Source organism: Molothrus ater, chromosome 8, assembly GCF_012460135.2.
Source record: "Molothrus ater isolate BHLD 08-10-18 breed brown headed cowbird chromosome 8, BPBGC_Mater_1.1, whole genome shotgun sequence".
In the NCBI taxonomy this organism is placed as follows: domain Eukaryota; kingdom Metazoa; phylum Chordata; class Aves; order Passeriformes; family Icteridae; genus Molothrus; species Molothrus ater.
This window is the reverse complement of record NC_050485.2, coordinates 10,831,206-10,844,159: the sequence shown is the minus strand read 5'-3', so window position 1 is coordinate 10,844,159 and position 12,954 is coordinate 10,831,206. Positions and strand designations below refer to the sequence as shown.

Here is a 12,954-nt window from a genome sequence, read left to right as displayed (position 1 = left end):
ACCCACAGGACTGACCAACTGTGAGTACAACAGAAGCAACCAGCAATTACTGTGTTGACTTCTGCTACTTTGATCTCTGGGTCATGACCTTTGTTTTCCTGCAGTCTTCAAAGCAGAGATTGGAGACTAGGTTATTTTAGAGGACACTGTTTGGCAACCTATTTTTCTGTGTTTCTTGCTTCCTATTGTAGCCAAAAGTTTTTAAATTTTCCTATCACCATTACATATTGGATATTCTGCTTTCCCTTGCCCTCAACACCAAAATATACCTTTGCAAAATATTAACCCAAATATAGAAAGCTTCAAAAATAAGATAAAGAGAATTTAAAGATTATTTTTAATAGTAAGAAACTAAAGCCATCATAACAAGGATGGAAAAAAACAGGAGTCTTTAAAATGAACCAAACAGGTTTGCTTATAAAAATATCACAGAAGGGAACTTTCCATTTTCATTTTTTTGTCCAAGCAAGAATTCCAATAACCCAGAGATTTTTTTCATCAATTTGTTCTCCTACACATTTTAAATGTAAGAAGGAATAGCAGGGATGGCAAAAAAAAACTTTTCTTCTTCCCTAAAAAAATTTCATTCAAAAGTTGCTATAGTTCTTAGACAAAAAATAACTACTTTGAGAAAAAAAAAAACAGAATAACATTTCAGCATAAAATGTAGTTTTAATGTAAAACTATAAAAGAGCTCTAGTAATGAAATGATAGAAATGGTATACCAATGGATCACCTGAAGAACTAGATCATAATTTCTTAAGCATACTTTTTTAAGCTTAAGTATGCTTAAGTATCTTAAGCATACTGAAGAACTAGATCATAATTTCAAAAGCATACTTTTTATATTTTTCAAGCTTTTTTGATAAAACCTAATAGTTTTTAAAGTAAATAATATTACTTTTAACCTCTATTTTTATGATCATTGTGAATTACTGGACCTTGAATTTTTAAAAAAATTATGTTCCACATTTTTTAACATTAAGATTTTGGGGGGTTAACAGATCTTTTCAGTTTGTTGGAATTAGAAGATTAAGTAAAGCTTTGATTTCTAGCACCTTTCTCTTTCTGGTTGAGGAATTAAATAGCCTGAACTCTAATTGAACTCAGTAGGAACAAAATTAAAGCTCAATGAAAAATGAAGCTCTGGTTCCAATGGTCATTGCAAAAAATTTACAAAAAGAAATTCCCATTCAGAACAAAACAAAGCTAGTTGTAGTTATGGAGAAGCACAATGTTTGCATAATTCAAGTTTTTACATAATTCAGCTTCACGTGAATATAATCTTGTGATGGTTTCTGATAAATTTCTAAAAAAAAATCTTTGGGAAAAAAAGCTATTTCAAACCATTAAAAAATGCTGAAACTGGAAAACAAAAGTTGTGTTCAAGATGCTTCAGAATGCATATCAAAAATGCTGGATTAGCTACTCAGAGTAAAATTAGAAGAGTACTTGTAATCAGTTCCACCATGTAGGTGATATATATTCCCCTAAAGATAGGCAAATAGATCAATTGATTGATCCATGGTTTTGGGTTTTGAGTCTAATGCTGTCTAGCAAATACATTTCATATAATGCAGCAAATAATAATGGAAAAGGATCAGGAAACTTTCATTATAGCAGCAGAACCATAAATCATTCAACTAATTAGAAGCTCATTCTTCTTGCTTAAAAGTACTTCAATCAACCTAGCTTATATGGAAAAAAACATCCAGGGTTTTGAAAAATTGAGAGGAAATAAAATGGAAGCAATGTTGCAGTTTCCAGCAAATACATAAATAGAATCCCTTCACACTTGGACATCGTGGTTTACCATGATGTGAGCTGAAACTACCTTGACCTCTCTGAAATCAACATTTTTGCATTGAAATGAAACAAGGGACGTGCTTGTATTGATGTATGGCTCTGTGACATATTATAAATATTACATCACATAACCACAGAGGATGTCAATCAATAAGAAATTTTTTTCAGAGAGCACTAAATGAACCATGGGTTCTTGCCTCTGAATGGCTCCTTTAACATATTACTTTTGCTTAAATGATTAATAGGAGACATATTGTCAGAAAACATACTTAAAGTGAAAAACAGTAAACTGTAGAAATATCATTCATTTTTTAAGCAATTTTCTAGAGCACATGTCACATAAATTTACATAGAGACAGCACTATTATAGTTTTGTAAGCTGGATAGTAGGCATACCTTCCACTTAAGTGTGAAAGCAATGGGAAAATATTTTATTAAACCTAGGCTGCTCTACTCCGTGAAAACTAAAATGCTAAGCTGGATTCAAAAGTAGAATCATTAAAAGGTGAAAGTGTGACAACCTAGAAATCCTTCTCAAAAATCTGAAACAAACTAAAAAGTATATGTGTACATCTGGGACAGTTGTGCTGCTGCTTAACCTTCACCATTTCTGAATGCAATGAATTCAAGCCCATAAATTCCCCATAAAACTGCTTTTAGTCTCCTCAACTTTGTATTGTTTTATCCTAACTCCTAGAGCACAGGTTGGATTACCTGAAGATAAGATCAGAGTTATATAATAAACTCTGAATACTGTGGAAGATGCTAACAAAAAGCAAGCTCAGGCTCTGCAAGGCAAGGTGACCAGCACTTCTTGGCTGTGACTTGCCTCCAAATGCCCTTCAGAGACAATGTGAAAAACGCCAGCACACAAGGACTGAAATAATGCCTCAGGTGGTAGCAAGGAAAAATACATCTAATGTCTCTTTTTTTCCTGCATAACCAATGTCTCACCTGTGTTAATGTTGCAGCTTTGAAAATTACATCACTTAGCAGGCATTCCCTAAGTTATGGATCTATATTCATAACCATCATCAGTTATGAGTATAGGGGTTTCTAGGTTTTTTTTTTAAAGTAATCCTTAGAATTTTTAGCAACATTTCAATTGGACTTACAGCATTTTATCAAGTCTCCATATTAAATTTCAGATGACCTCTTGTGTAATCTAGCTCACTGACATTGCATTATAAAGATAGTTTGAGGTTTTTTTATTAGAATATAACTGCTCTAAGTGGAGCAGCACAATATAGGAGGAGTCATTTATTCTGTGTTAATAGTGGCTTGATAACTACAGTAGAAGTAACTTAGCATCATATCAAACATGAGCAGAAGACAAGGCAACTGGCTATCCCAGTGGAGTGATTTTTTCTTTTCTTTTTTTTTTATTGCCTTTCATCCTTAGTGTATGCAAACCTTGCCTTATCTTGGCCTTAAAGAAGGAAATGCCTTGAATAGGGGTGTATGATTACTCACATTCAGGAAATCCTGTGCACACCTGCTCAACTCAGACATGTGCTATAGAGCACTGAAATGTCTCTTGGAACAGGGTTCCTGACTATGATCTCACTGAAATGGAGGCTACTCAAACTCCCAGGTGTTCCATGGCAGAACATTACAATGCTTTCAGAATAGAGTAGGTGTTTGTTTGAGACTCTGGGTTTATTTTAGTTTAGTATTTTTCCAGTAGTAAAACAAAACTTTCATGCTTTATCACATCCACAAATGAAAACACTGACCTGTATCTCTGGTAGTCATCTTCATCCTTTTCTTTGCAGACCAGTTCATTTGGGCAAGCAATGTTTCCAAGCAAACTGAGATACTGTAGTGAGGGCACAACTTCAGCCAAATGGTCCAAAAGGCTTTCTAATTCTGTTATGTGTCAAAGGTAGTGGGTTAAGGCTTCAATGACATTAATGAAAAAAGCATTTGGAGTTGCATCACTGCTGATTTAAACATACATTTCAATAACTGACAATCAAATTTAGTATGGCATTCAGGAAAATGTCACATTAATTGTTCCAAGGGCAAACAGGGATAAACTTCAGTCAGTTTTTTGGCATGGAATGAAAGAATTGGGCTGTTTTGTCATTCTTTTCTCTGCCTTTCTTTCCTAGGTGGTTCACTACAAAACATTAAAACTTTGACAAAATGATGGATGCTGTGTGGTAAAATGGCTAGCAATTGCTGGAGCCATGAAACTTTTCCAGCATGGAAACAAACAGTTAGTTTCACAGCACATTCATCACTAATATATTCAGTCCACTGGAAAATGAGTTTAAAAAAAAAGAAAAAGAAAAGGAAAAAAGTCAAACCACAACAACCCAGGTTCACTCCCAGCATATAAACGCTTTGAGTGTCACAGCAACACATTTGTAACTACTCAATTAGGATGTGCCAATTAATGCTTTACTAAGTGCAACTTAAAGACTTCAGTGTTACAAATACTTTATATGTGAAGTTTTAAAGTCTTGTAAAGCATAAAATTTTTCATTAAAAGAGCCTCTTATTTTGATGCTCATGAGGCTTTTTAACTTAACTGTATTTCTGGGAACATAAATAAGAAGGGTACACCTTCATCATGTAAACCTGAATAAAACAAACAAGCAAACAAAGGTTAAACTGTCTTTAACCACTGCAGTACTGGAAATCACATGTTAGGATTAAGCCTAACAACAATATTCAACCATTTTCACCTCAATTTGTTAATTGATCCAATAACTATTTTGTTGTTATGGCCTAGTATGACAATCTCTAAGACTTGAAATATACATTCTAATTTACTTCAATTTATATACAAAGATGTCGCTGTGATTCTCAAAAAATACGTCATGGATGTGTGTGTGAAAGCTTTCCAATATTTAAAGATCAACTGACTTAAACAAAAGTAATAATTATGCAAAACCATTAAAGGATATTTCATTGCTGTTCTTATTCCTTCCTGCTGTTAAAGACAAACTATTGTTTTAAATCCTCAGTTCACTTTTGTTGCTATCATTTATACTTGATTTATGTGTTTCTGTTATCTTTGTTATTTTTAGCTGATGGAATTTACTTTATTTCTTCACCCCAATATCTTAAGGGCAACAGAAGCAATACAGAATGGAGAAAACAGCTTCATTGTTAAAAATGTGGTCCATGTTTTGTAAGCCTGAAATTTTAGTTTATTTCCAAACACACATGAAGATCATGCCAACAATTACTAATCCTAATATATAAAAATCAATGTATCTACACCCATAGTCAGTGGTCTGTTCCATAAAATCTAAAGAGTCATACTTAAATATTTTGTATGAGTGAGGAAAATGAAGGTTTGAAATAAGATCTACTAATTAATTGAAAAGATAAGAATGCTAACTTTTAATTTGGCTAAGCCACATTACAGAATGTTTTATACTAGTAATTAATCTACCAAACCCCAAGAAAAAAATATCTTTTTGTAGCACCATATGATTTGTTAGCTAGGATGAATTACCAATCCAAACTTGTTGCTCATTTTCATACGTGGACCTTAATCTCACACATAAACATTTTCATGGCTCTTTAAGGAAGTATGTGACTGTGATGGGAAACTCACAAACTGTTTTTCCACACATGTTCAAGTGTGGAAAAGGCTTTTTAAAAGTTTCCGAAGGCTGTTAGAGAAGTGCTTGAACCTGGCACCCTCCCTCAGCCAGGAGCAACACTTAATTTCTCCCTGCATTGCTTAAGTTGCAAAATGGCTCCCCGAGAGAAATAGTTTATTATTACAAAAGACAGTTATTGCCATAACAGCAATCACACACAGGAGGTTAGCTATTGCAAGGCTTTGATTATATCTGGTAATTTCTTATCAAAAGGAAAAAAAAAAACCCATAAAAATAACACCCCAACAACAATAACAACAAAAAAAAACCCCAAGTCATTCAAAATGCTTGCTTCTTTTATGGAGTAAACATGCAGGACTTTTGCTTGTCAGTTCAACAGAGGTATTCCTCGTGTAAAAGCTGTTCTCCCCAGAAGTTTGCTGAATGTGGAGCATGACATGTATTCTAACTCCCATCTGAACAGGCAGCCTTCAAGGCAAATGCAAAATGTATTTAGAAATGTAATGAAAAGCAGTGTCAGCTTAGATATGCACAAAGTGTAAGACTACACCTCAAAAGCCTATGGAAAGCAAAAGAGAGAGACACCATATTCACCACGAATTTCATGTAAATAACAGGAGGTGATAATCTGCATTTCAAAAATCTAAATCTCCCAAATTTGGAAGTTAGTGTCTATATTCTAATATCTCATATCTTAACCCTGAGCATTTATTTTCAGATGCAAAAACACCCCCTAGAAAGTATCTCATACAAGACAATTAGCAATTATATAATAAATAAAATAATTAATTTTTCTCTTCTTTAGGACTTAGATATCTTTTCTTATCCCTCTTAAAAACAAAATGCAAGGTACAGATTGATTCTCCAAGAAGTCCTATTCTCCTAACACTGCAGTTATTTATTTTTTCCAAAGCATGCACAAAAAAACCCCAAAAAACTACATCCTGTTAAAATTCTCATGATTAAGTATTTCTCAGAGATGACTCATAAGTCATGGTGCACTTCTAGTGTAGTGTTCAGTTAATTAGCATGTCAAATACTTATTCAAATCACAATACTGCAACTATATGATGCCACCAAAAGCATTATGTCTTTCTAAAACAATGCTAGGAAAATATGGAGAGAGAAAATCAAAGCAAATTTGAAAATTTATTGCCAGCTTCCTTTTTATGGTTTATTGTTGCAGTCCAAGCAGTGCCATATTGGTGCAATCAGAGCCAAAGAGCTGCAAAACCCTGCTGTGCCACTTCTAAGACCAATTTCAGCTCCATTCTCTCCAAAAAAGAAAACCCACAATTAAATCCATTCACAGTGCTAGTGAAAATGTATTTATTTATTTAGAGCTCTGTAAAAATAGTTCTGGACTGATCTGTCTAAAGTCAGTGTCACTGATCACCAGGTGAATTTGTAACAATGATGCCAACACTTACACTATAGTTTACTGTTTGAAAAATGGTTTAAAGTACTGTTGTTGAGATAATTAAAAAGCCTTAGTGTAGTAATCCATCTCCTAATTCAAGTGCCATCATTACCTGTCTATTAATGCCTCTTTTTCTAACAGATATCAAACAAAAGAAAAAACTGTAACAATTAAAATTTTAAAATCATCAGCTCTACAGCTCAAAAGCTATAATATTCTCAGGAATTATACAACAATGGTTTCCTCCAAAAATGTAACTTGGTCTTCAGGAACAATTAGCAGAAATACACTGGACATACTTTAAAATTTCATCCAAAAGACTGTACTAGTTTTAAATTAGGGAAGCATTTAAAAGAACTGGGCATCTCTCACAGATGAACTTTTAAAGCCTCTTCAGACTGTTACAATGTGCGTACCACACATGCATATTTAGACTGTTCACAAGCAGACATACACACCAAAAATATCTTACAAATAGGCATGTTCTGACTCGCCTGTTTTCACCCTCTCTCTCATACTCAATACCACTGTTTTTGAGGTTGTCTCAAAGGCAGAAAGAACAAGCAAAAGCCCAAAGCACATGATGTGTCTTCTGTCTCTGGCTAAGAATTAACTGTCTGTGCAAGCTTGTAGCATTTTCATTTGTTTATTTTGCAGAAAATCTTGTAGCCTGGACTAAAATTCTAGTGGCTAGCCAGGACTATGTCCCCTTTAAAACCATTCAAAGATTAGTTCCCAGGGAATATTACATTTGCACAAGGACAAAGTTTTGAACTGTGAGTGGATGGTGCCACTTGACTTAGTTTTAGGAGACCCTCACAAGCAGGGACAGTCATTTTGATGCTAAGCTATGTCTTTTGACAGCAAGCATAGCGAAAGACTATTCTGGCAAACTTCCAAGAGGTTGAGTGGATTCACACAGAAACCACTGCATGACATCTTACGAGTTCCTCTATTCCAGACTTCTGTGTTCTTCTATATTCTTTAGCTGTGTCTTTTCTGCAAATTTCCAGGGCAGACACAGTGCATGAACCCCCTATGGAGAATAATAGAAAGATCAGATGCTTTAGGTACTGAGCACTAATGCTGGCCATCCCCAAACACCAGAGCATTTCTTCCTTCCTTACCAGTATTATTGGTATAACCATATTCACACTTGCTCTTGGGAAAAACTGCAGGTCAAACCCATGCAGAAACATAATCTATGCTACGTCTCTAAATTAATTTATTCTGTCTAAAAAAACTTATCCACTTCCTATGTCACCATACTTTTTACATATAGTTTGACATATGCAAGAGAATCTGGAATTTCTTTCTGTTGACTTTTTGTCTGCTAGCAATTCTTTTTAGTAGTCACACACTCAAATACAGAAAAGTAACCACTCTTGTTCTCTCTCACAGTGCTTTCCAAGTTGCTCCACCATTATCTTTCAAAAAGTCATTCCACTTCCCCAAAAGAGTTGCAGGAGAACTTTCCATGTTAATGAACTTCATTGACTACAGCTTTTGGAAGTTCTTGGAAGCAAGGAGATACAGTAAAGAGCAATCAGCATACATTCAAAATATTTCTGAAATATGTACATGAGAATATCAGGAATATCATGCAGAATTCCAGATCATCACATAGAAAGTCCCCAAACTGTCATTCAAAAGTTTTCTGCCAACTAATCATCTGTCATGCAGTTGCTGCAATCAATCTAACATTAAAACAGCTGAATGACACTTCTATCAGAGTCATAAATGAGCAAGATACCTATACTTATTCCCAGCTGAAACATTTGCTTCAATTAAATTTATCACAAACATGATGTAGCAATCACAAGACGTTCCACACACAAATAGCCTTGAATCAGAAGTTACCAATTCTTCTCTGAATGCAGTATGAAAAGATCTTTGCCACCTGAACGCTTTTCCATTAGAATGTGCTAGGTCTTCAAGGTTGGATAACCACAGAAATAGCTTACAATATGCAAGTATACATCTCCCTCTTCTCTGTGTGCAATAGGATGTCACACACAGTCATTTGTATGCCACATTCTGGCTTGAATCCTATCTGGTAGGGAGATAGGACCTCGAGATAAGGCCTTGCTCACTGACTTTGAAACCACTTTGCTCAAGAAGAAAAGGTGCAGAGTGGATGATAATTAACTAAGTCCATATATCTCATGGAGAGCTTCCTGCATACTGAATATATGGGAAAAAAATCCCATTCTGCCTACTGGAGCAGCATTAGTTTTCTTTATATAGCTGGAGTTGCCAGTGCTCTTAAAGGCATTTTAGAATCCCCATGGTTCCAAGGCTGCAGATTTGAAGACTACATTTCAATGTTATTAATAACAAAGCATCATAAAGACAAAAATAAAGTAGCAGATCACTATTTTTAAAAAAGTTCTGATATCTGCAGCTCAACTCCTGCAAGCACAGCTGTAGAACAGCATAAGGAATCAGCTGGACTGTGGACTACTTCGCTCTTCCATAGATGTATGGAAGGTGCACAGAACACTACTTCTCTCCTCCATGATGGCCTTCACATGACTTGTTTTTTTTTTTCAGAAAAAGAATCTAGAAGAATCTTCTTTTCTAGAAGAAAGATTCTTGGCTCATTAGGTACACAAGTTCTCTAACAAGCCACACAGATTTCACTAAATCCACAGTTGTGGTGTGGAGAACTCAGAAGCCTCTGCGGGAAGAGTTCTGTACCACTTCAATTGTCTGTTTAGAGGGAATGGGGAACCAGGCATAATAGGAGAAATTTTGTATCTTTAAAGTATTCACTCAACCTAAACACCAAGTCTTCAGCAGTTAATATAATGAGGTTCTGGTCAGACTAGGACTTCTGTGTCTTCAGGCACTTGAGGACAATTTAGGAGCAAGCACAGAGGCAAAATAAACTACAATCTATATTTTTGGTGATAAGCAAATCTGTAAATATTAGAGATTATTATGAGACCTGTATGAAGACAAATTATTTTATTCCAGAAGTACTTACTGGTATGTCATTCAGTTGAGGTACTTAATACATGCTGCTGTCAAAGACTCAAGAACATATAATACCTAAATCTGAATCAGCTCCTCTTGCCATAAGAAATGTACATACTATTATGGACATTCTGCCCAGTTCTAGATTTCCCATGGTATGAAATATTTTTTTTTTCCCTAAACCTTTCAAAACCTAGAAATATAGTCAATTATAAAACCACAGAATATGTTTGTTTGAAGGGACCCACCAGAATGACTAAATTGAACTCCTGACCTTGCACAGGACATCCCCAAGAGTCACCCTGTGTCTGAGAGCGCTGTCCAATTGCTCCATGAGCTCTCTCAGGCTGGTGCTGTGACCTCTGCCCTGGGGAGCTGTTCCAGTACCCAGCTCAAGCCATTCCCTTGGGTCCTGTCACTGTCACCACAGAGCAGAGATCAGTGCCTGCCCCTCCTCTTCCCCTCCCGAGGAAGCTGTGGCTGCAGTGAGGTCTGCCCTCAGCCTCCTCCTGTCCAGGCTGAACAGACCAAGGGACCTGAGCTGCCATTCAGCTTCCTCTCAAGCCCTTCACCATCCCCATGGCCCTCCTCCCTGTGAGCTACATTTACATTCAACACCTTCTTCTCAAGAAATTTTAGTACCAGCTCCTCAAAAGTATATAGAATGTATGTTAAATATACAGCTTACTGGACTAAGGAGAGAAATGGAGCTTTACTACAAAGAATCACAGATCTGGTTCATTATCGGACTTGTCTGTTTAGAAATGAGGCAGTGAACAGCTTCTAATTTTCAGCATACAGGCATGTGTGTGTGTGTGCATATATACACAATACATATATATATATATACATACATGTATATATGTACATAATATATGCATCTATTTGACAAACTATCTTTTGATAGTTTGTCAAATTTTGAAGCTGCCCATTTGAGTAATTTTGACAAATAATATAAAGATTGAAATCTAAAGGAAATTAAAAAGTTCATACTATATTGTTCCATACTGATCCAGATCAGCACAGTGAAAAGGCACAAATCCTCACACTGCTATAACACCCACAGAGAAATAAATCTCTTTACAAGTTTCCTCACTGATTCGTAGTATCTAGTCAACACACTTAAAAGGAGAAATGAGGCTTCCCATTACAAGAATAGAGACTGCAGTCATAAGTCCTCCTCCAAAAGCAGCTTCCCATCTACCCCCATCCATCCCGATCTGCACTGATTTCTGCTGTCCACTATGTGTGAGAAAGAAACTAAGATATGTTTCCCAAAGTAAATCAGACTTTTAAAAAAATAACCATATATATACACGAAATAAAGCATGTTAGATACATAATCCAACACTGCACAGTGTTGCCAACTCTCCTTTAGGTATTTCCATTATACAGACTGCATTTTAAAAGATTTTAAACAGATCATACATTACAGAAAATTTGAGCAATAACATTTTTTGATTGTAATATTTTAATTTGCTTCTTCCACTTCTAGCAGAAAAATTGGTAGTGGCCTGACTGTAACTGAAATAGGCAACCAGAAGAAAAAAATACCAGGTGATTGTTCTTAGTCTTTGCCTGATTTAGAGATAAGCTTTCACATTTGTACAGTATCCAGACATTATGTTAGGAGGGCCCAAATGTTATTTACAGATGCAATGCCACACAATAAGTGAACCATGCAAAAGGAGTAGAAAGCTCTTATCAGAACTATCAAAACAGGATATGGATCAAAATGAAGCCAGAATAAAAGGGGAGAAGAGTACAGTTATATTAAGAGATACTCAGGAAAGCTCTCATATGTGTTCTAAAGTTTACATGCTAATCCAATTTTCAAAGGGGTCAGTTTGGCTTTTTGTTTATTTTCACCTCACTCTCACTCTCTCTCTATATATATTTATGTATACATGGCAATATTCCACCCACTGAAGTTTTATTTCAGATCAGTATTCTTTGCTCTGTAATGTATTTCATTATCCTATTAAATGTACATTTTTTTCTTAACATTTTTTGAAGAATTCCATAGAGAAATAATTCATTAAAAGTGATTCAAGTTCAAATAAGACCTTTTTCAAACATAGCATTAACATGGAGGAGAGGAATCTGGAAGGTCCCTGTGCTTCTGCAGACTGATGTATCCTCCCTACAAGAGATCACTGCTCCCCAGGACTCAGGATGTTAATGATGGACAACAGTTAATTTTTCTTCTCTGGGCAGTTTGTATACAATAGGTGTTGCACAACTATTTCTGCAACTCCTCTATTAAGTTATTTGTAGCACACTACAAAATGCATATATTATTTCTACAACCTGGGTACCTCAATACTCTCAAAGCTCTAACTTCATAGATTTTAGATTAAAAAAAAAAAATCCCAGGACACATCAAATCCTTCTTATCATGTTATCACTGACTTTGAGAGCTTACTCACTTGACAATACCATTCTAGTCTGTCTGTGGGACCAGCAGAAACTCTTTAAAGATTACTACTGACAGGTTAATTTTTTTCCCCTCTGATTTTGTTCACTGAGTTAGTATTCAGTACCTCTGTGCTCTTTTTGGGAAGTGTTAAACTCCTCCAGGACTGCTGCCCATAGGACAAATATACTTACGTGCTTTTTGGTCTTGTGGCTACATGCACACTTCATGGTTTGCAAGTGGCATCACCACAACAAAAATGTTCTTGTACATTCTTCATGAGTTCAGATTTTACCATTGCAGCAAACGACAAAACAATAAAACCAGTTACTCAAATCCAACCCATAATACCCTGTATTAACCATCAATCTAGCCAAATACCTAGTACAGTAATGATTGTTACTGTTCAAGAAACACTCTTGGCAAATTTCCACGGCTCCAAGAAAGAAAGTTACTCTGCTGATTTTTATTTATTTATAGAGTCAAAAATAAGAGCAGAAATGGTAGAATCTGCAGTTATTTTTATTCCCCTCAGTAGGAGGATTTTGCTTTAGTAGGAGGTAAATTGTTCTCAGTTTACATTGTCTGTAATAAAAGCCTGCAGTTGAGCAGTCTTGTCCTCACACTGCAATTACAAGGCCAGGGCTTTAGCAGGCTGTGCTCTAAGACTCTGCAGGCCTCCCTTGGCCTTCTGGCCACAGTGTGATCACCCTTCACTTTTGCAAAATCATACATTACACATCTTCAAA

At 35.6% G+C, this 12,954-nt stretch overlaps 1 protein-coding gene across 2 annotated transcripts in view; it reads right to left on the bottom strand.

Annotated features, from left to right (window-relative positions):
* LRMDA (leucine rich melanocyte differentiation associated) overlaps window positions 1-12,954 on the bottom strand; it is a 609,530-nt gene that overhangs the window by 252,304 nt on the left and 344,272 nt on the right. For both annotated transcript variants that reach the window (XM_054515555.1, XM_054515554.1), the window contains exon 4: window positions 3,543-3,677. In XM_054515555.1, the coding sequence (XP_054371530.1) occupies window positions 3,543-3,677 (135 nt within the window). The remainder of the gene's footprint in view (window positions 1-3,542; window positions 3,678-12,954) is intronic.